Source organism: Octodon degus, unplaced genomic scaffold, assembly GCF_000260255.1.
Source record: "Octodon degus isolate 3935 unplaced genomic scaffold, OctDeg1.0 scaffold00005, whole genome shotgun sequence".
NCBI classification, from domain to species: Eukaryota; Metazoa; Chordata; class Mammalia; order Rodentia; family Octodontidae; genus Octodon; species Octodon degus.
Window position 1 is genome coordinate 26,699,253 of NW_004524581.1, and position 24,825 is coordinate 26,724,077.

The 24,825-nt window shown below is 54.8% G+C and overlaps 2 protein-coding genes across 2 annotated transcripts in view; one reads left to right on the forward strand and one right to left on the reverse strand.

Annotated features, from left to right (window-relative positions):
- Nucleotides 1-9,191, forward strand: part of Cmtr1 (cap methyltransferase 1) — a 51,535-nt gene extending 42,344 nt beyond the window's left edge. The window contains exons 14-24 of the mRNA XM_004624442.2: nt 2,286-2,342; nt 2,652-2,709; nt 3,006-3,074; nt 3,872-4,003; nt 4,546-4,668; nt 5,019-5,110; nt 5,475-5,543; nt 6,427-6,474; nt 7,067-7,179; nt 7,538-7,646; nt 8,035-9,191. Of these exons, the coding sequence (XP_004624499.1) occupies nt 2,286-2,342; nt 2,652-2,709; nt 3,006-3,074; nt 3,872-4,003; nt 4,546-4,668; nt 5,019-5,110; nt 5,475-5,543; nt 6,427-6,474; nt 7,067-7,179; nt 7,538-7,646; nt 8,035-8,167 (1,003 nt within the window). The 3' untranslated portion in view covers nt 8,168-9,191. The remainder of the gene's footprint in view (nt 1-2,285; nt 2,343-2,651; nt 2,710-3,005; nt 3,075-3,871; nt 4,004-4,545; nt 4,669-5,018; nt 5,111-5,474; nt 5,544-6,426; nt 6,475-7,066; nt 7,180-7,537; nt 7,647-8,034) is intronic.
- Ccdc167 (coiled-coil domain containing 167) lies at nt 3,002-24,161 on the reverse strand. The gene is made up of 5 exons (XM_023720299.1): nt 24,091-24,161; nt 11,613-11,707; nt 11,406-11,458; nt 10,260-10,359; nt 3,002-3,087 (listed from the first exon to the last, which is right to left on the reverse strand). The coding sequence occupies exons 1-5, from the start codon at nt 24,130-24,132 to the stop codon at nt 3,039-3,041; spliced, it is 339 nt and encodes a 112-aa protein (XP_023576067.1). The 5' UTR covers nt 24,133-24,161; the 3' UTR covers nt 3,002-3,038.
- Nucleotides 24,162-24,825: the final 664 nt, after the last annotated feature.

Below are 24,825 nucleotides of genomic sequence, written 5' to 3' on the forward strand. Positions count from 1 at the left end.
GAGCTGTTGATGTTGGAGTTTAAATCCCTTAGCTTGGTTTTTGTTTATCCTGTCTGTCCTTTGTTCCTCTGACCCCTTCCTTCCTCTTTCAGGGATAATAATTTAGTATCTTTATAGTTTTTTCTTTCTCTTTTATTTTTTTTTTTTTTTTTTTTTTTTTTTTTTTTTTTTTTTGTGGGGGTTGATACCAGGAATTGAACTCACTGTGCTTACCAGGCAGGCACTGTGCCAGTAAATGATACCCTCAACCGCAGCTCTTTTCCTTTCTTTTAAAAAAAAATATGTTTATGTCTCTTTATGTTTTAGTTTAAACGCTAGATTAGAATGTGCATCGCTAATTTATGATAGTCGGCCTTCTAAGGATGTGCCAAAGCGTTAAGGACCTCAGGGCAGCACACGTGCTGTGATGCTCCTGCCTTGTGTTGTTTTATATAAATTCTACTTTATATTGCTTTTACTTTAGACAGTTTTTGCTTTCTAAAAGAGATTGAAAGATACACATACACATACACATACACATAATTGTTTAAAAGTGTTCTTGCTGTTTGCTGGCGAATTTACCTTCTCTGCTGTTCGTTTCTTCCTGGAAAGCGGTTTCTCTCTGCAATCATTTCCTTCCAGCCAAAAGAATTGCTTTCGGCCTGCGTCTGCCAGAGACTCATTCCTTCAGCTTTCAGCTGTTTGAAAATGTATTCCCTTCCCTTAGACTTCCCGAGGCTGTTTGCACCAGATGCGGGGTGTGAGGCGGCTCTTGCCGTCAGCGCAGGGGTACTGCGTTCCCTGCCTCCTGCTTTCTGATGAGAGGCAGCCGCCTGGACAGCTTCCCTGCCTGGCCTGTGTTTCCATCTGGCCGCTTTGAGTATTTCCCCTTATCTTTTCAGCGGGTTGACCCCGATACACTTTCATGTTGGTTTTCTTTGTTTTCTGCTGGAGGGCACTGACCTTGGATCTGCAAATTGATTGTATTCATCAGTTTTGAAAAGTTGCTCGGCCATGTCTTGTCAGTCAGTGTATTTTTGTTCTATTCTTTCCTGTTTCTGAAACTCCACTTATATTTATACTCAGTTTGTTTTGGTCTCACAAACCTCAGATGTTTCATATTTTATTTTCCATTATTTTCTTTCTTTTTAAAAAAGTTTGGGTTTCTGTCGAGCTGACCGTGCTCAAGTTCACAGGTTCTTTCCCTTCCTGTGTTCAGCTTGCTGATTAGCCCATCAAAACAGTTGTTCCTGGCTAAGATGTTTCATGTCTGGAATTTGTATTTGCCTTTTAAAAATAGTTTCTACACCACTGAAATTCTCCATCCCCTCTATGTATGCTGCCTGCCTTTTCACCCAGTTCTTTGTGTGTGCTGTTTTTGGAGATTTAGCCCATTGAGCCATATCACTAGCTCAATTATTATTTTTTTAAACTTAATTTTGAGGCAGGAGCTCTTTGAGTTGCCCAGGCTAGCTCAAACTTGTGATCCTCCTTCCTCAGGTCCTGGGACCACAGAGGTGCTCCACCACGCCCAGGACCACCAGGTCACTGAACATGTTTGTCAGTCATTTTAAAGGTCCCGTCAGAGAACTCCCACATTCAGGTCCTCTCTGGGTCTTGCTTTTAGACTCTTCTTGCCAAGGGCCACATGTCTGGCCATATCACACACCTGATGGTTTGTTAATGACATGGCAGATGTTGTGTGGATAAGAACCAAGGCCACGAGTGGCTGCAGTGGGGCTGGGTTGTCAGCCTGGCCCCTAGTTGAACTGGCCAGGGCTGTGCTGTTTGCCACTACTTAGGGCCTCCGTGGGGCGGGCGATGAGCACCTTCCCTCAGGTGGGACTTGGGACTTGGATCTGAGTGGCTGACTCGCTTTTGCTCCGCCCACAATAGTCTTGGGAGGTGCCCTGAGGTCTCAGGCCTGCGCAGGTCTCCCTCAGCGCTGCGCTCCTGCGCAGATGCCAGTGCGCTGCTGAACTCCACTGTGCTGTTGTCCCTGCGCTGTTGTTGTTTTTTAATGTATTTAGAATAGGTTCTCACTACAAAGATCGAACTTGTAGTGAGCCTTCCGGCTTTTCTGCCTCCCGCACGCTGGGATTACAGGAGTGCTCCACTGCGCCCATTCTCAATCTCACCTCAGGGCACCCCGGGGGGCGGAGCCAGGGCGGGGCCAGGGCCGGCGCGGCAGGCTGGGTCGAATCCAGGCCCAGTCTGCCTAAGCAGCCGCGTTAATCCGCCCAGCCATCCTGGCCCTGTGCGGGTTCCTGGTGGAGCCCTTCGGTGATCGCATGCTTTCTTTCCAGCCACTGTAGCCTGCAGATCAAAGCACTGGCCAAAATCCACGCCTTCGTTCAGGACATGTGAGTACTGCCCCGACTCCAGAGTGTGCCAGTACAGGGGGGCCTTGACTAGCCCCATCCCACCCTGTCTCACTTGCAAGCGTCGTGTCCCCCTCCTCTGCTGTGGGCTGCTGTGGGCAGCCTAGGGTGGGGCCTCGCCCTCCCAGACTTGGCCTGTCTTGGGAGACCTGACCAGAGCCGGCTGGGTGGTGCCAGTGTGCGCGTGTTCTTGCAGGCCCCTCCTCACCAGCTGGGATGGTAGGAGAAGACTGGGCGCGTGGGGCAGCACTGCCTCAGAGGTTTTAATCCCCGCCGGCTTTGTCTCCCCAGGACCCTGAGCGAGCCCCGGCAGGCGGAGATCCGGAAGGAGTGCCTGCGGCTCTGGGAGGTGAGCTCTGCAGCTGGCGGCCCCAACAGGAGCTCGAAGAGATGGGCATCTTAGGGTGCCCTGTCTGACCCCAAAGCTGGGTCAGAAAGGACAGGGATGAGCAGCAGATGGTTTTATTCTGCTGCTGCTGGCCCTGTGTAGCCACATGGATCACAGAGCCCAGATTAAAGGATGTGGCCTGACAGGCGTCAGCCTCCTCTCATGCTGTCTTCTTCCCTGTCCACTCTGTGTCCCCCGCCCCTGTAGCTGTGGTCCCCAGGGCCTGAAAATCACAGCTCTTTGTTACCTCATTCCAGATTCCGGACCAGGCTCGAGTTGCTCCTTCTTCTTCAGACCCAAAGTCTAAGTTCTTCGAGCTGATCCAGGTAGACGTGGGACCTGGGGTAGACATGAAAGGAAGAGCCTTGCTCGCGGTGTGGTGGACAGTGACGCTGGGGCCCACCTGCCTGGCAGGCACCACCGCAGGCCCTGAGGGCTGGGGTGCAGCAGCCACAGGTGGAACGTGGGGTACAGGTGTGACAATCTGGGGCCAGCAGCTGACAGGGCTCTTGCTCTGAGATGTGCGCATCCCCAGAGCGCCTGCCCCCCACAGTCTGGTGTAGGAGTCTGTTCTGGACAGTCACAGGCGGGGAGTCGCCTGGGGGCTGTGGTAGGTGACCTAACCACGGCCCAGCTCCTGTTTGAGCTGCGCCTGATTTCTTCTGTCTGCTTTTCCTGCTGCCGAAACCCTGGCTTTTCTAGGGCTTCATTCAAATTGGCCTGCGTTGTGGGCAGCTGAGCTGGTTGGTGGGGGTTGGGATTACACAATGAGGTCTAAGATAGACCTAGAAAAGTATCGTGTATTTTCCGAATGGGTGGACGAGGTCACCTGCCTGCTCTCCACCAGCTGCGGAGATGCCATTCTTGCTGTGTAGGAAAGGAGCAGCTCTTATGTCCTGGAAACATCTCAGTGCCTCCGCACGACAGTGTGTGCTTCAGGGCAGTGCCCTTCCCTTTCCCAGTCTCACCTACTGGGTCCTGAAGTGTGAGCTGATCCCGTTTAGTGCATGGCGAGGTAGTGCAGGGGTGTGTGTGCCTGGGCACAGGTGCTCCCTGTCCCTGGTCTCTCCTGAGGGCTGGCGCCTTCCTGGCCCAGCAGCATGTCCTCTGCTCATGGCTTTAGGGTGCCGAGATCGATGTCTTCAGCTACAAGCCCACCCTGCTTACTGCCAAAACCCTGGAGAAGATCCGGCCCGTGCTGGACTACCGCTGCATGGTGTCTGGCAGCCAGCAGAAGTTCCTCCTCGGCATGGGGGTAGGTCTGGGCCCAAGGGTTTCTGGAAACGGTTTCCTTTAATCCTGGGCTCCTGAGTGTGCTGTTATTCTTCTGTTTCTGGTGTATCCTCCTTCAACCCTGCACTGCTGATGGGAACACAGCGGCTTTTCTCCGGGTGTGGGCTGGCAGCATGGTCCACTGGCCCTCAGGCTGGAGCCACTTGCTGTCTTACAAGGCCCCTCTCCCCCACCCTCACCGCCCCTGGTGCTGTGGGAAAGCCTGGCCAGCTCTGCCTGCACCTTCCTACGTGGGTAAAGCTGTTGCCTTTCCTGCCCGCTGCTCCACCTACCTTGCTGTCCTGCGTTCTGTCACTTTCTTGTCCTCTTGCACCTTTTCTCCTTTACTGACTCGTCCTTCACCCCTCCCCTAGAGTTACCCTGAGGACCCTGTCACTGGCTCGGGTCATTTGAGGGGCACCCTGAGCCTATTCCCAAGCAGCAGGCCCAGGCCCTTCTGGCCCATCAGCCTGGTGCTACCAGCCCCAAAGCCCTTGAGAGACCCAAGCCCCTCTTCCTCCGCAGAAGTCCCAGATCTATACGTGGGACGGCCGCCAGTCAGACCGCTGGGTCAAGCTGGACCTGAAGACAGAGCTGCCCCGGGACACACTGCTGTCCGTGGAGATCGTGTACGAGCTGAAAGGGGAGGTCAGCAGTTCATTCTTATGGCTTGAGGGCCAGGCTTACTGCGTGTGGAGGACAGGGCCCAGACTGGGAAGCAGGAAGGACTGTCCCTGAGCAGCTGCCCTGAGCTACTGTCATCTCAGGATAGCCATAAGGAGAGAAGGCAGAGGGGCTGTGCCCTCAGGCGAGAGGCATGGGGCCCTCACTCGCAAGTGCAAGTGCTGCAGATCCTGCCCCGCTCAGGCATCCGGACCACTGTGGTTCTGGAAATTGTTGAAGGGAGACAGCAAGACTATTGGTGCTGAGCACCACTTTCCTGGGTAGAACAGAGGCCATGTGCCACTGTGGGCAGGGTCACAGCACTCTTCTTACAGGGGAAGGCCCAGCGGAAGATCAGCGCCATCCACATCCTTGATGTCCTCGTGCTGAATGGCAATGATGTCCGGGACCAGCATTTCAACCAGCGGTGGGGCCTGGGCCCAGGCGAGGGTGTGGGTGTGGGTGTGACTGGGCCAGGGGCTTGGACCTTCGTTATCAGATTCCAGCCCACTCTGCCCCACCACAAGTGGAAGACAGAGGAGACTCTGGTGGAAAGGGAAGGGTGATGAGAAACATAGCTAGGGCTGGCGCGTGAGTCGGGGTCCCGATCTGGTAGACACGTGTGACACTGCTGCGTGATGCTCGAGTGGAGGTGATTGAGAGATGCCCTGGTGGTGGTGCCCTTTGGGAGATGAGGCCAGGATGCTGAGCAGACACCGCAGGGTGCTGTCTGGGCCACAGGTGCTGCCTTGAGGGCAGCTCTGGCCTCTGATATGCTGTTCTCATTACAGGATTCAGCTTGCTGAGAAGTTTGTGAAAGCCGTTTCCAAGCCCAGCCGGCCCGACATGAATCCCATCAGGTGAGCCTCTCATCTTCCTCTTGTGTCCCTGTGGTGGCTCCCTTCTGTCACTGTTACTGCCTCTGTACAGGGAGGGTGGCTTGGTGTAGACTGCCCTTGGAAAGTGGCTGGCTTGCAGGTGCTGAGGAGGTGATCCTGGCTGGGGTGTCAGCCTCCGCTGCCTGGCCCAGCAGTAGACCACAGACCCATTCCTGGGGGGCAGGGTGGGCTTGTTCAGGATGCTGCATGTGCTTCCTCAGAGTGCGGACACTTTGGGTGTCACTAAGCTGTCACTTAGCCTTTTTTATATTGTGCAGGTAAGAAAAGGCCACTGAGTTCTAGAGGAATTTGAGTATGAAGCCAAGCAGAGTTGAAGGAATGGGGCCCTCAGCTTGGGGCCAGCCAGGGTTGGGGATCAGGCCCAGATGTTACAGAGGGCTCCCTCCGCTTTGCTCCATGGTGCTGGAGGTGACTATTGTAGCAGAGTCGTCTTCATGTAGATGCTGTTACTCAGATCCAGTACTGAAGTGCACTTTCTAGTGTCACAGGAAGTACTCATCTGCGCTGAGGCTTCTGCAACCAGGCCCTAGAAGGCAGTTAGCTCCGCTGCGTGTGGTCTGCTTGCTGAGTCCCTGAGTACCTTCTGCAGTTGCGGCTCTGGAGGCCATCTGGGCCCAGAAGTGGAGGGTTGGCACCCCCATAACTACTAGTAGCTGTTGCAGAAGGCCTCCGTCCACGTAGGCAGCCCCAGGCCATGGGCTGTCTGCTGAGAACCGTGCAGGCCACAGCACCTGGCCGCCACCTCTCTGGGCTGCTTGTTGTGGGAAGGCCCAGGCAGAGGTTAGGCCAGCTTGTGCCTGCCAGCTACTTCCCAGCCACTGTCCCCTTGTCCCTATCCCTGCAGGGTGAAGGAGGTATACAGGCTAGAGGAGGTAGAGAAGATCTTTCTCAGGTGAGTGACACCAGCGCAGTGCAGACATGGGAACTGGGCCCAGGGGCAGCAGCTGGGAGCTGACTCAGGGCCCCCCTGGAGGCAAGTTGAGTGGCGTGTCAGGCAGAAATATGGGTTCTGTAACGGTTACAACTACCCTGCTAGAGGCAGGGTGCAAAGCGGCTGGAAATGCTGTAAATCCCAGCTGCCAGTGTGGGGTTGAGCCTGGAGGGGTGGTAGGCGCCCACAGGCCCAGGCTCAGTGGGGCAGGACAGCTTCCAGCCCACTGTGCAGCTGCTGTCAGGTGTGGGCAGCCATGGGGTGAGTGAAGACCCACCAACACCCATCTTGGCCTTCCTGCTGTCACTCTGGAGCCCCACCAAGTAGCAGGAGCACAGTAGGGTCACCTGTCACTCCCCTGCGTGGTTGGCGGTTCAGAGCCTATATTCTAACCCTAGCACCACCTCCAACCCAGACTAAATGTGTGCCTCCATTTCTTGTGTCAGAGGGTGGGAATGTTGTTGGGGTGGCTTTGGCGTAGCCCCAGACTAATGTCACGGGGCCCTCTGTGTGTTACACGCTGCCCGCTTGCACACTGCTGCGGGGGAATCAGGCTGGAAATGAAGATCATCAAGGGCTCCAGTGGCACCCCAAGGCTCAGCTACACAGGGCGGGATGACCGGCACTTTGTGCCCACAGGCCTGTACATCGTCAGGACACTGAATGGTGGGTGACAGTGACTTCCTTGTCACACCCTTTCCCTGGCTAGAGTGACTGGCCTAGCCCCACCCTCTCAGCTATGGAGTTGCCTCTGGCTGGCATTGCTCTACTGTTTCTTAGGGCTCGATGTTCTATGAGCCTTTCCTGTTCTTTGTGGGCCTGGGATAGACTGGGGCAGAGAGGGGAGTGAGTACAGATAGTGCTCCAGCAGCAGCAGATGCAGAGGGCCTGCCCTCTGTCCGTCACCCCTGGAGGACAGCCGCAGGGCTGTTAAGGGTTACCTCTTAGTCACCCTCCAAGAGCCCCTCGGGGACAGTGGTGGGAGCCGTGTCCTGCCGAGTGCCAGCTATCTTCCTTCCATTAGAGCCATGGACCATGGGCTTCAGCAAAAGTGTCAAGAGGAAGTTTTTCTACAACAGGAAGACCAGGGAGTCTACGTTTAACATCCCCCCAGACTCCATCGCCCCGTTCCAGTGAGTAGCCCTGCTCTCCACGCTCTGCCTGTCCACCCAAGACTGACTGCTCACCGGCACACAGGGCAGATGTGTGGCTGCTGGCCAAAGAGCCATAGGCCCAACCCTTGGGATTCAAGGACCCAGCATCCATTTGCCAGATTGATGGTCATGGGTTCTGACAGCAGCCCTAACGTGCCTAAATTGGTCACAACCCCTTGGTTCCTTACCCCACTAACACAGTTGTACTAGAAAGGTACAGGCAGGAACCAGGACCGGAGCATCAGTCACTGCATGACCTGGATGGGTGTGATGAGCACAGCAGCTGTTGCTGGGAAAAGCTGCTTCTGGGAAGCACAGGGACCTCTGGGTGCCTGCTGACAGCTCCTCTCCCTCTCTTCCTCCCTAGCGTCTGCTACTTTAGCCGGCTCTTCTGGGAGTGGGGAGATGGCATCCGTTTGCATGACTCCCAGAAGCCGCAGGACCTGGACAAGCTGTCCAAGGAGGATGTCCTGTCCTTCATCCACATGCACAGCCACTGAGCCCCGCTGGGATGCTCCCGCCCACTGCCCTACCTCTCCCAGGCCAGGGCTCGCTGGGCAGGTTCCTTCTGCCTCTGTGAAGGGACTGGGGAGCACCAAGCCAGGGGTTGCAGGCGGGGCCTTCGGAGGACACATAGATTCCCATGCCGCCTGCTCCCCAGGCGGGTTTGAGGTCAGTGCCCAGAGGACAGGACAGAGTAGAGGGCTCTGGGTGCTGCCAGTTCTCTTGGGACTCCTGCATACTAGCTTTCTGGAGCTTGGCACTGCCCAGGGAGCCCAGGCCCCTGTGGTTTCTGGCCAGGAGCAGCTGTTGTACAAGTCAGTTTTGCATTTGCTGTGTTGATGCCAAGCTGGAGAAGACTTGGTCTCCGCTTCCGTTCACTCCCTTTCCTGCAGCCCAGCCCAGCCCAGCCCAGCCCTGACGGTCCTGGCAGGCCAGGACAGACGAGGGTGGACCTGACACCCCTTGGGCTCAGAGCTGTCTTTGGCACCGGCTGTGACTGTGGAGCCTTCCTGGGTCACTTTTAATCTAAAAGTTGGGCAGGTCAAGGAGGACAGGGAGTGGCCTTCAAGGCCTGCCTTTCCTCTTGCTTTGAAGCAGTGACCATCATGGTGGCAGAGGGCACCTTGAGTTTTGAGTGGTGTCCATCCTGGGGCAGCTGTATAGGCCGCTGCTGTTTTGAGCGGAGTTGCTCTGTACTGCTTCTGGGCCCGTGCCCCAGTGGCTGCTGCGTTTTCTATATCTTATAGGCACAAAGACAGGAGGAGAGCAGGGCCACAGCTCGGGGAGGCGAGGGCCCCCAGGTGGTTTTTAACAGGAAATACCTTTCCCAGATGCCCCCCGGATCCCTAGGCCCCAGCCCTGTGCCAGTCTAGTTTCCATGGAGCAGGGCCCGAGGCTCCCTGGAGGTTGGATGGACTCCACCAGCGGATGCCCAGGCAGAGAGGCTGGATTTCACCCAGCTCTGGGCTCCTCCATGTGTCCTGCAGAATCTTGGTTCATTAAAGATAAACATATTTTTAATGCCTGTGTGGCTCAGTGCTTTGTGGTCTGGCTTGGGGCAGAGGTGGAGAGAGAGCTCTCTTGAGCAAGAGAGCATTTGTTCAGTCAGAACAAACCCATGCTGCTGCTAGCAATCGGGACTCAGGGCCAGGGCCGCAGTTAGCAGGGATGGGGAATGAATAAACACAGCCCCGGGGGGTGGGGCAGCACCTTTCCTCTCCTACATAAATCACACAGCTCACATGGTGGCACTGTGACAACCCAGGACCAGTCTACGTGACTAAAATAAGAGGCGGCAGACCAATTAGTGGCACCAGACAGGGTCTGGAGGGAGAGGAGGCTGTGCTGCCCCTGCTGGGACCTGCCAGCCCCCCACCAGGCGCTACTGCTGTTCCCCGGCCCCAAGGGCCTCTTTGACATCTGCCCATCTGCAGGCTTGCACCTTGTCACTGCTGGCGAGTGGTGCCCGTGCCTCTGCCCTCCAGCCTCTTGCCGGAAGTGGAGTCTGGGTGAGGTCTCCATTAGCTCTAGCCTCCACTCCCTCTGCTCAGCCTGCCCCTCACCGCGAACCCCGCCTGATTTACTGGCCACTGTCACCATCAGTCTGTCTGGTCATTACCGAGGCCCCTGCTGCCCACGCATTCCAGGCCTCCGCCTGCCTGACACCGCCAGGAGATGGATGAACTCCACACTCCCGGGAGACCTACAGCCGACCACTTCAAGACCCAAGTGGCCCTTGCGCAGGCAGCATTTTTCTGCCATAATTATATGGTGTGTTCAGTAGGGGTAGAAGATGGTACAGTGGCTGCCTATCTTCCCTTCTGAACGGCACACCTCAAACTTCAGAATCTCTTCTCCAGCCCTCATTGCCCACCCTGCTGCCCTGAGCTACAACTGGACCATGACATTTACTCAGCTCAGTGGATGGTGGCCTGATGTTCTTTATTGCCTGTTGCTCAGGCTGAGGGAGAGCCAGCACCCTCCTTCCAAAACCTGGGCCCAGGCCACGGGGACTCAGCTGAACGCCCAAGTGTGCATGGTGCTCGGAAGGCTTCGAGGGCCCACTTGGTCCGGAAGAACCCGACTCACATGGTCCAGTGTGCGTACAGCAGGGCCAGGAGGAGAAAGATGGCCACCGAGAGCAGCATGTTCTTCTGGTTCTCCTGCCGAAGCAACTTCAGCTCCTTCTCTGGAGGCAAAAGGGTGAGGGGCGTTGACAGGTCGGCCAGTCCCTCTACTGCTTCCACTTTCCTGCACAACGCACGTCACTGAAGGCACAAGTGACCTCAGCCTGTCCAGACTCTCACATCCTGTCAGCTCCAGGTTTTGGCATCTTTATAAAAGTCCCCCAGTGCTGCTCAGCCATTCTCTTCAGATGCAGTTCAGGGTGAGGCTGGCTGTGTCAAGCTTTGTGGTGTGACATCACTGGGTGCATCCCCTGCCCTGCCCTGGCCTGGCTCCCCTATGTTTCTGCCAGCTGCCCTGCTCTCAGGAACTCAGGGTGCTAAGAGCTGCAGTCTGCACCACGTGGTCAGTTTTAAGTCTAGAAAAGCCAGCCCTGCCACTGGCCAGCCATGTGATGTACAGTGCTGAAATGAATGGTGACACCAACTCTGGATGAAACCTGATGCCCGACCCATGAGGGATGGGCGTGCCAGAGGCTAGACCCATGTGCTGATTCCCAATGGCCTTCTGGGCCAGGGAGATAGTTTAGTGGAATAAGTGCCTGGCTGGCAAGTGCAAGGTCCCGAGTTCAATCCCTAGTACAAAAAAGAAAGAAAGAAACCCAATGGTCCTTCTGTCCCCTGGAGAATGAAAGGGAACCTGCAGAGTCCCTGCTGACAGTCTCTCCTGACCTCAGCGGGTGACTGATGCCAGGGCTCTCCCTGGCTGTGCCAAGTGCCCAGAAGGTGGCGGCAGAGCTCCACAGATGGGAGCCCTTCCACTCAAGGGCTGTCTTATGTCTGCCTAATCTCACCAGGAGGTTCCCCAATTGGGGGAGGGGGGAATCAATGTCTGAGGTCTGAGTGGACCAGCATGGCTACACCCCATCACCCTAGAGAAGATAGCCATCTGAGGCAGTCCCCTGGGACACAGAAGCACTGGGAATGCTCCCAGGCTGCTGGATTGCTGAAAGAACTGCCTTGCTCCCCACGGTTCCATCATCTCTCCAGCTGTCTGACCCTCTCAGCCTCAGGGGTGACAGGTCCCCACAGGTAACCGAAGGGAATTTACCATAGTTGGAAGCTCTGTTCATTAGGCTGTTCCTCTCCTCCTCCAGAGACTTCCTGGGGGGGGGGGGGGAAGGGGAAGGCATTTTAAAGCACAGGTCCTTCTCGGGTCCCACCAGGGGGAGGGGACAAGGGCTTAGGTATTAACGGACAGGAACAAAGGTCTCATTCACTTGGGGGCCCTGGACAGATGCTGGGGCACGGGTGTTACCTGTCCTCGGGGCTCAGCTCTGCCCTGTGGAGCCGGCAGCTCACAGCCTCCAGGTCCCGCCGGCACTGGGACAGCTTCTCCTCCAGCCCATCGATCTGAAACACACAGTCCCGGCAAGCTTGGGCACTTCTGGGGGCAGGTGCTGCAGTGCAGCCCACGCGTGAGTCTACTGGGGAGGGGCCAGGCTTGCCCTCCCCACGGGCCTGTTTTACTGTCCTTTCTCCACCGTATGCTGCAGCCTGAGCCCCTGGAAACAGCTCTCAGAGCTGTCCCCGCCTCTCACCAGCACAGGTGGGGGTGGAGGTGCAGGCCCCTTGTTGGCACACTGACAGCGGGGCCCACAGAGCGCTGGACATGGCAGGCACCTCCTGTGAGGTAATGAGGCTGGAGCAGCACTTCACGCTCGGGGGACCACCAGGGCCAGAGGAGGAGGAACTTTCCTCACTGACACCAGTGCAGTCTAAGTTTAACAATAGAGATTCAATAAAAATTAAGAAAAGCAACTTAAAACCACTTGTATTTCTTTTTGACTTGGTTCTTGGGCAAAAACATTGCCCATCATCAAGATAGCTGTAAGTTGTGTGGTAAAATAGCTAAGCTCTTGAAAGGAAGGCTGCAAAAAGGATCTTCTTTATTTGTTTTTATTTTTTATTATTTTTATTTTTTGGAACCGGGGATTGAACTCAGACCCTTGCATTTGCTAGGGAAGTACTTATTCCACTGAGCCATCTGCCCGGCCCCTTCATTTGTTTTTAATAGTTTCAGAGCTGTTTTCTCAGGGAAATGTCCGAGTGGAGGGAAAGCATTCTGTAATGCTCCCTGCCCAGTGGTCTGAGCCTGTGTTTGGCCTTGCATGTAGGAATCCATCGCCATGCGACCTCCACCTCTGGCTCACACATGGGCAGCCAGGCTGCCCCGCTGGGTGACTTCTGATCAGTCAGAGCAGCGCCCTCTGCTTCGAGGTCCCAGCCAGTTCTCCACTCGTTCCTTCCTGCAGCTGACCCTGCAGTCAGGAGCCCTGCTCCGGGGGACGGGTGTCCAGAAAGTCTGGGCCCCTGCCACTCCCTCTCTTCTTGAGGCCTGGTCCAAACAAAACTACAACCCTTGCCTGAGGGGCCCTGAGGGAGGCAGAACTACAGAGCCTGCTGATAGGCCAGTTCCCTGCCAGCAGGGACCCAGAGGGAGGCTTGGCCTGGGTGATCCCTGCCAGCAGGGACCCAGAGGGAGGCTTGGCCTGGGTGATCCCAGCCAGGAAATGGGGCGAGCCTTCTTGCAGCTAGCTGTCCAGCAGGGAAAGGCACGCTGGGGCCAGGTCTGGGGAGAGAACAGCTCACACCAATGCTCCTGGCTATCACACTTTCAGCCCTCCACTGAGCACAGTCCAGAGTCTTTTTTTTTTTTTTTTCCTTTGGTGGAACCAGGGATTGAACTTAGGCCCTTAGGCTTGCCAGGGAAGCGCTTATTCTACTGAGCCATCTCCCCAGCCCCAGCCCATGAGACCTGCTGCTTCTACCCCACAGCAAAGAAACCCAAGCAGGACTCCAAATAAAGCTTCATTTGACACTCTACCTCCTCCCCAAGGCCATCTCTGCTGCCCGAGGCTGGACACACTCCTCCTCTGGCAAAGCCACCAGTCCTCTCAGGATCCTCCTCGCTGGGTCCTGAGCTGAGCTTCACAATGGTGCCAAGTGGCAGCCCACAGGTCATACCTGACCACGGGCTGACCCATTTCACTTGGGCCTGTGCCCTGGCCACCAAGGCCAGAATCTGCAGCTCCTAGGATTACACCACAACCCCTCTCTGTGCCCACCGGCCTGGCCTGCTCAGGAGGGTGTCTCTGAGGCTCTGGGACAAGTGGCTGTCTCATGTGGCAATTGCAGTCTGGAACCCTCCTCTTGTGCCCAGAGCCGGGAGGAAATAGGCATAGGAACCAGGCACTTGGCAGGCTACACAGCGCAATCTTAGCAAGTCCTTCTGGGGAGGGAGAAGGTTGGGGAGGGGGTTCTGCCCCAAAGACATCCCTGGGAAAGCTACCAGGTACCCAAACTGGTGGTAATTGTTCCAGACCAAGGCCAGGAAGTCACGGTAAGCGAAAGTCTGGCAAACCACAAGTGGCCAAACCAATCTGCCATTGTGCCTGGGACAGCGCCTGAAGAGCTGGTGGGGGCCTTTATCTGCACAAGGACCATTTATTTGCAGAGCCACTGAATAGCCCCTGCTTTCATTTGCCACTTTTAATGAGGGTTGAACGAGTGAACACAAATCAAGGTTTTAAGGACTCAAGTTCTAACCTCCCTCCATGAGTATTTATGCCCTGCTGACAGCTCTCTGATTCCTTTCTAAATAGCAAGTCCCTTTTATTATATCCCCCCTCACCCCTCCCACCTGGCTGCAGGCTGCAGGCTGCATGAGGCTGGCCACAGACCCCTCTCAAGGGTGGCACTGCAGGGTCCCAGGCCTGGGTTTGGCTCAGGAAGGTGGCCCACACCTGGCAGTGGCAGCTATGTGGCCTGGGCAGGTGGGAGGGACGTCAGCAGCAGGATATGCAAGGGGGCTGGGCCAGTGGGGGGGCTCAAAAAGGGGGAGAGCATCCAGAAAACAGGCTGGGCGAGGCTGCCCCTGGATAGCTCTTCAGTCTGCCCCCAACTCTATGCACATGGATTTCACACACTGTGGCCCAGGTCAGCATCCTCCCTGCCACCAGGCTGAAGGCAGCGAGATGCCAGGTCCAGAAGACGTGGAGGTGAGGACTAGGATGCCACAAAGGTTCTAGTAACATAAGAGTCAGAGCTGCCTGGCAGTCAGCAGATGGGGTGCCCAGAAGCCTGAAGTTGCGCTGCCTACGGCTGGTGGTAGGCACGTGGGCTGGAATTGGGGCCCTGGCTGTCACTCACTTCCAAGTGACTGGTGAGTTTCAGAGCCTGCTCCTTAGCAGACTCAGGTGAAGTACAGATAACCATGGTTCACAGCTCAGAGAGCTGTTACGAGGATGATGTGATGGTACAGGGGCTCGGAACACTGCCTCACGAGGAGGAGTTCAGCAAGTGTCTCCTGTTGTTACTGCAGTGGTTTTGCTGGATCTTTAGGGAATAAAAAAGGCTGAGTAGAACCAGTGAGATAGCTCAGCAGACTAAGTGCTTGCTTAGGCAAGCACATGGACCAGGAACCAGGGACCAGGGTTCAATCACCAACACCACATGCAGTGCTGGCTCCGCTCCACCCCTGGGCACACTGAGCCAGCCACTGAGACCAGATACCAGACATGGTGGCACACGCCTGTAATCCCAGCGCTGGGAGGCTGAAAGCAGGAGGATCACCTGTAGGAGCTGTGTAGAGACCCTGTACCAAGTATATTAAATTTAATAAAAATTAAAAAAAAAAGAAAAACAAAAAGGCTGAATAAAGGATGGCAAGAGGAGACAAGGTGCAAAGCCGGGACAGGAGGTGGCAGAGGCCTGCATCTGCCATTCCTTCCTCTCTGGAGGAACCAGGGCATGGGCCCAAGGGACAGCAGCTCCAGTTACTCGGGACATGGCACGCTAGGAACCTCTGTGGTCCTGCCCAGGAGTGGGCCAGGGCCACAGGGCAAGGCCAGGCCTGGAGGAGACTGAGGCCAAAGGTTTGAGCAGTGTCCCGGGCAGTGCAGGCTCCACTGAGGGCCAAAGACCTGCCAACGGAAAGCAGAGGCCCGCTGCCCAGGGTGCTGGGAGCCGGCACAGGAAGTCAAGCGACCAGGCCCAGCCAAGGGGGCTGCAAGGCTCCACAGCAGGGAGGGGCCACTCTGAAGGCTCTACTGCCTGCTGGGACTTCTGTCTGGCAGGCTGCAAAGCAGCCCACAGCGGCTCATATGCTGGAACTTACTGGAAGCTAAAGGAAGCAGCACTGCTTCCATGACTGTCACAGGCAGGGCAGAAACAGCCAAGAGCAGCCTTGTTGAGGCACTGTGCGGGCAGAGTGCGTGGCCCGATGGCCAGCGACACACTCGGAAGCCAGGGGCAGTCACTACAAGGGAAAGAGCTTGGCCTCCAAGTCACTGAGCCAGCAGGTGAGGTGGGGCTGCAGTCACCAGAGGACACGGGGCCCCAGGGAGTACAGGCGGCAGCGTGGGCGCCCTCTGCGAGCCGATGGTGCCTCTGTACCTGTGCAGATGAGGACTTCCTGGGTGTCCTGTATTCCTTGGAACACCACGATGCGAGTGGCTGAGCACAATCTTGAGCCAGAGGCCAGCAATGGGCAGGCCTTGCCCATGGGAGGAGAAAAGGGCAGGGAAATCAAGGCAGACTAAGTAGGGCGTGGGGGTGGAGAACCGCAGCATGCCCTGCTGCTGAGCTGCGACCTCTACCCAGACAGGAGGGGCGGGGCAGGGAAGGGCGCCTCCTCCGAGGACATCTACAGGCCCTGGCTGAGCAGGCTGGAGCGGCTGCTAGCAGGTGCCAGGGAAAGGAGGCTTCCCAGACACAGGGCAGGAAGCCTGGCTTCCTGGAGGCTGCCCAAGCCTTCCTTGCCCTGTGGCTCTGAAGCTCGGCAGCCTCAGGCCAAATAAGCAGGGCCCCTCTGTGCTGCCTGTTTGGGGAACACCACCTTGCTCTCACAGCTTTAGGGACTTCTCCCTGGGGCCCTATATACCATAAAGCCACTGTGTTAAGAGAAATTGTAAAATTCGCCTGAAATCCCCGAGAGGCATCTTTTCAGGAGCACAGAGCCTGCAGGAATCAGAGCCTGAAAGCGGCCTCAGTGCAGATGGAACCTTGTACCACCGGCTCGCAGATAAACGGCAGCTGGGCACAGGGGTCAGGCGGCCTGTGGGCCACACGGCTTGCATGTGGCTTCTACTCTGCTCACCAGCTCGGGCCAAAGGCTGGCATGGGCGGACTCCCCCTGAGGTGGCTGACCACCGGTCACACCCAGCATCTGGGCAGCGAGGAGGGAGCTCAGGTCAGCCCCAGCAAGCCGCAGCGGGGGCCAAATGGCCCGGTGTTTTCCAGTCCAGGAAGAACTCTTCCTGTGCACGGGGCCCTTACTCCCAGGGGCTTCTGGTTAGTAAGTGGCACAGGTTTGCCCCCATCAGGCAGGGTCACAGACTGCTGTGGACTAATACAGAACATGGGACCTCACGTGTCTGGGTGACACAGCAAGTCAGAGCAGCCTCCAGAAACCAAGTCTGCACAACATAACAGCAGCAGCTGCAGCCCCTTTACACATGAGCACACGGAAGGTTTGAGGCTGGGCAAGCTGGTCCTGTCACCAGTACGGCATTTTACAAATGGGAGACTAGGCCCCACAGAATCAAGTAACTTGTCCAGGGTCACACAGGCTCAGGGGCACAGCTAGAATGCACAGAAACACCAGCTCTGGTTGGGTTCTGGGGTAGGCTGTGCTGTGTGTACAGTGCAGCCGGCTGTCCCTGCAGGAGGAGCCTGTTCCCATTCAGAAGGAGCACACTCCAGGTTTGGGAGCTCAGGCGCCCCACCACCACAGCAAGCCCCTGCAAACTTTCTCATGGGAACTGCAAAGGTTTTCAGGAGCAGCTGGCCACACCCAGGACTAAGTACTTCTACACTCCGCGGGCCTCTACCTGAATGACCTTGGGCAGGACACAACAGAAGCTCTTGGTGGGAGGGCCCTGCAGGGCTCTGCAGTGACATCTAGGGCAGGCCAGAAGCCAGCATCAGTCTGTCCTCATCCTGATCTCTTCTCCGCCCACGGTCAGGGTCACACCACCCCCAGCCCCAGCCAGGAAGGAGGCGGGGGCCCAGCTGGCCTGACAAGCCCTTCCTTCCGCAAGGGTACCAAGGTCAAGCTCAGTTTCGGCCTGGAGTGGCATCAGCTATTACCCTGCAGCCTGGCAACTCGGTTTCCAGAAACCCACTGTCAATGTTGGGAGGCTGCAGGCGTTTACTTATAACAGGCACAGGAGCCAGGGCACCTGCCCAGGCGGTCCATGGTAATAGCCTGGGCCTTCCACGTGGGGCCTCAGAAACACAGCCAAGACACGCTGGAGTCAGGGGCCTCAATTTTCCGGGTAAGGAGCAAAGCCTCCGAATCACAGCTGACAGGAGGGGACTCAGGGCTCACTGTCAACAGGAAGTGAACCTCCACCCCAGTGTGAAGTGTTTCCCTCCAGGTGAGGTAGACATGGACAGGCCTTGCCATTTTCCAGTCAGTGACCAGTTCTCAGGGTAACAGAGCCACTGAGGGACTCACTGTTTCCCTGGAACCTCACATGCCCTGGGCCAAAGGCTAAGGGTCTCCTGGAAGCCACAGAACTCCAAGGTGTGGCCCGGAGATGAGGCCACTGGGTCTGCAGTGTCCTTGCACAGAGTCGGGAGCTGTCGTTGGGCTGAAGTGCTGTCTGGGGTTTGTTTTCTTTTCCCCAATATATATTTTTGGATAAATTAGCAAAAGCTTCTTCATTGCTGAAAGGCTCAAAGCACTTCTCAAGAACTGGCATCCGCCCCGCGCCTTATGAATTCATTAATTAAGATGCTGGCAAACAGCCACTCCACGCACACTGACATCCAGCCGTGTGAGGTAATGAGGTTTCAGTCTCCTGACCCCGTCAAGTAGAGCGGAGCCAGGCACAGGCCATCGGGAGAAGTCACCTGCCCAGTGGTGACCTGTCACTCTGCCCCACAGCAGGTGAGGCTCATTTAATGGGCAGTGGTCCCTGAACAGGCTCAGCCCTCAGCCACTTGTCCCCACTCCCTGTGCCTGGATGGCCAGGGGGAAAGTTCAGGCAATCCCTTCTGCCACCCTCGCCTGCCACCCAGGATACGTCAGTGGCCATTTCCTGGTGGTCACCACGCTTCTTCCTGCCCTTGTGTCAGAAAGTTAGCTGTCTCCTCAAATGGTCGAGACTGTCCCATTGTGTCCTCCCTGTTTTAAACAATGACAAGTGTCAGGGTACCCTTCATGCTGGCCTAGGCCGCTTTCTCCCTGTAGCCTACCACCTCTGTCTGGTAGGGACAGTGGTGAATTTTAAACAACCCCCCATTAGCGTTTGCTCCTTCAGCAGATGCTGTTCATTTGCCAAGCTGTGCTGAAACCCAGCCCATCCTCTTCTGCTCTCTCCACTGGGCAAGCCAGAAAGGAATGGCAGGTGCAGCTAGGGCAGGTCATAAGGCAGTTCTGGCCAATGAAATCAGCTGGGAGACTCCTGAGAGACCGACCTTAAGCTTTGCTGATAAAAGGGACAAACAGTTGCCTTTCTTTTCTCCTTCCTGACTTAAAGTTGAACACAATGCCTGGAACTGTGGTAGCTGTCCTGTGATCACAAGGAAAGAGTTAAGAAAATGAAGAAATCCTAGCTCTGACACAGCTAAACTTTTGAACCAATGCCAGCAGCCACCCACCTAAAAATATTCTATTTGCTTAAGTCACTGAGGTCAGTTTTCTGTCTGTTGCAGTCAAAAGCTTTCCAAACTGATAGGTGTTTGTAAACCTTCTGAGATGTCTGAGATAGCACCCATCTGTTAAGACCAGGCAATGAACGGTGTGATGACACTAGGTCAGACAGCCACATCTAGTGACACTAGACCAGACACTCTCACGACCGGAGCAAATACAACAGTGACCAAGTCAGAGGCTATTATTCTCACAGATTTAAAAAGTAATTTTTACATCAGCTCAAATCTTATCAGTTTAGACTCAAATACCTTCCTTTCCTCCTCCTCCTTTACAACATTAAAATCAGCTCTTGCCTTGCAAGGACAAGGCCCTGGGTTCCATCCCCAGCATGAGAGACAGAGACAGAGACAGAGACAGAGACAGAGACAGACAGAGAGAGAGAGAGAGAGATAGACAGAGACAGAGACAGACAGAGACAGAGACAGACAGAGACAGAGACAGAGACAGAGACAGAGAGAGAAACAGAGACAGAGACAGACAGAGACAGAGAGAGAGAGACAGAGAGAGATTGAGAGAGAGAGAGAGAGACAGAGACAGAGAGAGAGAGAGAAAGAACTTTAAAATCAGTACCAGGGCCAGTAATTTCTTATGTGAACTATAATTTTCTCTTGTTATTCAAAATAAGCTCTCAGAAGCTAAAACTCACAGCCAGCACTTTACAACTCTTGAGATACTGTGGGGCGGCAAAGAGTCAGAGTAAAAGGCCTCAAAAACGAGCCATGAGGAGTGGCTAGGAGGGCCCCAGTGGGCCTCGGCCCACCCCAGGGTGGGTGCTGCCTGCCAGGTAATTGCTTCACTACCGTGATCACAAACTCATGGGGTTCCGCTGCACTCGTCAGATTAACAAACAGTTCTGATTAAATCACCACTTCATTGGCTCTGCGCACACCACTTTTAATAAGAGGGCAGTGTCTGCTGCTACTACGCACCAGGGCGCACTTGACGCTTAGGCCTCTGGGGCGACGGGAGCGGGGCAGGAGCTAGTGGTGCCAGGCTTCTCCTCGCACACACTTCCACCCTCAAAGCCATGAACATCAAGCAGAAAGTACCAGACGGCAAGACGGCAGAGGCTGTGTGGCTTGGTTTATAAACCTGCACACTTACGCATGTTTTAAAATATCTGTGTGCATATACGTACCCTGTAGCATAAACATGTTTCTCTAAAAAAAAAGGGGAACCTGCCCTCAGATAAAACATGCCTCAGCCAACTCACCAGCTCTAACAATCGACGTCGGCCAAACAAAAGGCGGCTGTGGGCTTACGAGTGAAGTTTCTGATGAAGTGCAAGTCCTTCGTGTTTGCTGGCTTCTGCTTTTGGAGGCAGGGTCCCCCAGGTAGCCCAGGCTGCCCTCAAACTCCCGCAGGCCTCCAGCTGCAGCCTTGAGTGCTGGGATTACAGGTGTGCACCGCTGGCACGCCAGCCAGATCCCTTTGTCACAGACGAAGTTTAATGTCCTTACCCCACACAAGGTGACTGACTCAGCCATGGCAGAGCATGTGAGAGGGCTCAGAAGGCTGGGTAAGAAAGAACCCAGCCTGTGCCAGGCACTGGACACTGTGGGCTCATTTAATCCTCACAACCACGGTAGGAAGTGGGGTGCAACCTGCGGTGGAGACCGCAAGGTGCACGACACACCACACCCCAGTCATGGAACTGCCGCTGGCCAGGCTACGCGGCCTCTGACATTTCCCAGGCTCCCTGCAGCTAGGAGGAGTCCTGCTTCTTCGTTTATGCCACTGGAAATTGGGCAGTTTGGGGGCTGGGGTGATAGCTCAGTGGCATAAGCACAAAGACCTAGATTCAATCCTGGTACTACATGCTGTGAAGGTCCTGCCCTGGGCCCACCAAGCCAAAACCGGGCATGATGGCACACGCCTGTAATCCCAGCACTAGGGAGGCTGAGACAGAAGGATCACTACAAGTCTGAACTATGTAGCAAGACCCCATATCAATAAAAATAAAAAAGAGAAGGCAGTTTGGGTCCAGGACCCTTAAGATGGTAGGTCCCCTCCCAGACTCTCCATTATTCTAGACCAGGTCTTGACAAACCTGTGGGCCCAACCTGGTCTACTGCCTGTTTTTGTAAATAATATTTTACCGGGGACACTCATTATCCAGTGCCATGGCTGAGTGCAATATCGAGTGACCCAGGGTGTTTATGTTCTATAAAATTGATACGACCATTAGATCACTAAACACTTAACAGGTTAGGTTCCCATGAGCCTCTGGTCACAATTTTTCACCAACTGAGCCACCTAAAACCTTGTCTTATGTGTGTTTCATTAAAAAAATCTTAGCTAATATAGTTGGTTCCTTAAAGCTAAACCCTTGACCGACAGCGTCTTATAGTCTGCAGTTATGTCACACCTAAAAAAAACCAGTTTATTTAGCCAGAGAATGCCTGTATTCCCAGAACTCTGGGAGGCTGAGGCAGAACAATTCCAAGTTCAAGTTCAAATTCAACCTGGGAAACAAGAACTGCAAGACCCTGTCTCAAAATAAAATATAAAAAGGCTGGAGATGTAGCTCAGTGCAAAGGCCCTGGGTCCAAGCCCCAGTAACACACACACACACACACACACACACACACACAGTTTATCTGAAAAAATCTATTTTCTAAGTCACTTCAAAGCTTTCTTGCATTTAGCAACACTAACATTTCAGCGCTATGCTTGGGGGCCACCTAAGACAGCAGAATTAACAGTAGGAAGCACACAGAAAAGCAAAATAAACCAAAACACAAGACACTAAACAGACCCTACAAAGGACATTTGTTTACAGTGTAACAGCTCACACAGGAAGGGAGAGCACTGCTTGTACAACTTCACCTGTAAGTGTGGGTCCTGGGGGACTCCATTTGTTCCTGCTTCTTTGTTTTAGCCCATGGATGACTGCACAACACTGCAAGCACCTACCTGGCCGACACAAGGTTCTGAATTTGATCTCAGGTACCAGCCCCGCTAAAAAACCCCAAGCCCCCCCAAACCACTGCAGATCCCAAACTAGGGCTACAAATACATGTTAGCTAGGAGGTATATTTGTAAACAGGAAATCTATGAATCGGAAGAATCAGCTATTGTTCTAACACAGACGTACGGCCCATGAAGCCTAAAATATTTATATCAGCTCACTCTTTACACACAGGTCTGTGGAACCTTGCCCCAAAGTGCCAGACGACAAACCTTCATTTTTGCTTGTTTGTTTTCAATACTAGGGATTCAACCACAGGTGTCCACATTGAGCTACAACTGCCACCATTCTTTTCTTTTTTTCTTTTTTTGTGGTACCGGGGATTGAACTCAGGCCCTTGCACTTGCCGGGCAAGCGCTTACTCTACTGAGCTATCTCCTCAGCCCCCAGCCATTCATTTTTAAAGACAGAATCTTGCTAAGTCACCCACAGTGGGCTCAAACTTACAATCATCATGCCTCAGTCTCCAAGAGGCTTTATGGGATTACAGGCCTGTACCACCACACCAGATAAACTTTCATGTTCTTTTCTGAGACAAAGTCTTGCTATGTAGTATTTCAGGCTGGCCTTGAACTTGTTGTGTAGGCTTGAGTTGGTCTCAAACTCTCAGCCTCAGCTTCTTGAGTGCTGGGATGATAGGCATGGGCCACTAAGCCCAGTACTTGAAGACACTTGAATTTGGGGGTTTCTCTGTTGTAGCAGCCGGTGCCCTAACACAGGCTGTAAAGTCTGTGCCTTTCCTATTCCCCGGTGCTACCCCCTTCACCATTCCAAAAGCTTACTGTCTTTTGGGAGATTTCCAAAAACTTTCCTCGACCATAGGCATGAATATTTCCCAAAGGGCGCCACTAAATCCCCTTGCGTGGGCTGAGGGGACAGCTCAGGAGCTTAAGCACCTCCCTGGCAAGCACAAAGTCCTGAGTTCGATCCCCAGTACTGCATGCTCTGCCAGCCCGGCACCAGGCATGGTGGTGCACACCTGTAATCGCAGCGCTGGGGAGGCTGAGACAGGAGGATCGCTACTAGTCCGAACTGCCTATTGAGAGCTTGTATAAAAAGAAAAGAAGCAGGAAAAAAAAAAAAAAAAAAACCCTTGTACCCACACAAGTGTGGCTTGTTTAAAATACAGAGTCCTTTTACAAGGTACATCCATCCTGTACTGAATAGCCTGGGCTTGGGCTAGGGGAAGACGTCAACTCTCCCTTTCAAGAGGCAATATGCAATGTATTAATTATTGAAACTGTGGTAGTAATCGGTTTTGAAACTGTCCGAGACTCACAGAACTGGGGAGCAGGAAGAAGCCCAACAGCCTGCACCCCACAACTTCTGGGACGGGAAGCAGGCGCACCTCGGGAAGACACCTGGGTGCTCCTTTGGGCTCCATCGCCTCTACTGCTCCAACCTGGGCTCAATTTGAAACCAGTTTCTCATTTGCACCCATCTCGCGGGCTTGCAGGGAGAATTAACAGGGAACACGAGCCAAAATTGCAGACAGCAGTTACTCGGTGTGCACGAGCACATTACTTTTCTTCTTATCTTTCTGAGACAGTCTCACCGTGCAGCTCTGGCTGGCCTTGAGATCATTTTGTAGCCCAGGCTGGTCTTGAACTCGCGAACCCCCTGCCTCGGCCTCCCGAGTGCTGAGATTGCAGGCCTGCGCCACCACGCCAGGCCATGCGCTGCTTCTCTCTCTACAGGCGCCCTCTCAAGGCCGTGTCCCATCCTCAAACTCTGGGACCACAACGGAAAAAGTTCCCATCTCAGGGCTAATTAAGCCTCCCCCCCGCCGCCGCCCCTATGGGTTACGCCCCGCTTACAAGGCTCCCTTCCGGTCCTCCCACTTCGAGGTCCCTCCCAGTGGGGTCCCCTCACGAGCGTGCCGCGTCTCCTCCAGGGGGACCCGCCCGCATCCCCCGGCTTCCAACCTCGAGCTCCCGCAGCGACCCTCACTTCCGCTCCCCGACGGGGGCCGCCCCTCCTCACGTCCTTCCACCAAGCCCGCGTCGCCTCGCGTCCTCCCTCACCCTTCCTCCCTCCAACCCTGTGGTCCCGGTACCCCGCAGCCGGTAGAAGGTAACCGGCCTCCGCACCTCCCCTCACCTCTTGAGCGACGCCCAGATTCTCCCGCTTCTTTTTAGTCATGTTGCTTGCCGGGAGCCCCCTGGTCCTCGCTGGACACGCCCCCTCGAGTCGCACCACGCACGCGCAGATCTCCGTGCTTCTCTTTCATTGGCTCTCGAGACCGCGGGAGGCGGAGCTATGTGTGGTCGCCATGTTGTTGAAGGGCGCCGCCATGCTTGTGAGGGGCAGATCCTAATCTGAAGCCTCAATTTAGGGATGGAAAGAAAATAAGACCTGGGGAGGAACAGTGGTTGATCCGCCCATGTGGAAGGCGTTTATTTACATTATATTACTGTAACCTTTATTTTCTCCTGTGGTACTGGTGATTGAAGCCATGGCAGCTGCCCTCCCCATTTTAAATTTTGAGATTGGATGTGAAATTTTCCAGACTGTGTTTGGATTTTCAGACCTCCTGCCTCAGCCTCCTACAGTGCTGGGATTACAGGATCAAGAGCCTTTGTTTGTTTGCTTTTTGTTTTTATTTTTTTTTTTAATTTTATTTATTTATGTGTGTGTGTGTGTGTGTGTGTGTGGCCAGCTCAGCCCACCAGGGGGCGGGGCTGGCTGGCATGTGGTGCTGGGGGATTGAACCGCGGTCCCTGTGCTTTGCTAAACTTGTTCTAAGTAGGTGCTTTAGACCACTGAGCCATCTCACCAGCCCTGCTTTTTGTTTTTAAGCTCCACCTCCAGTGCCCTTTATTATTGAAGGTCTTG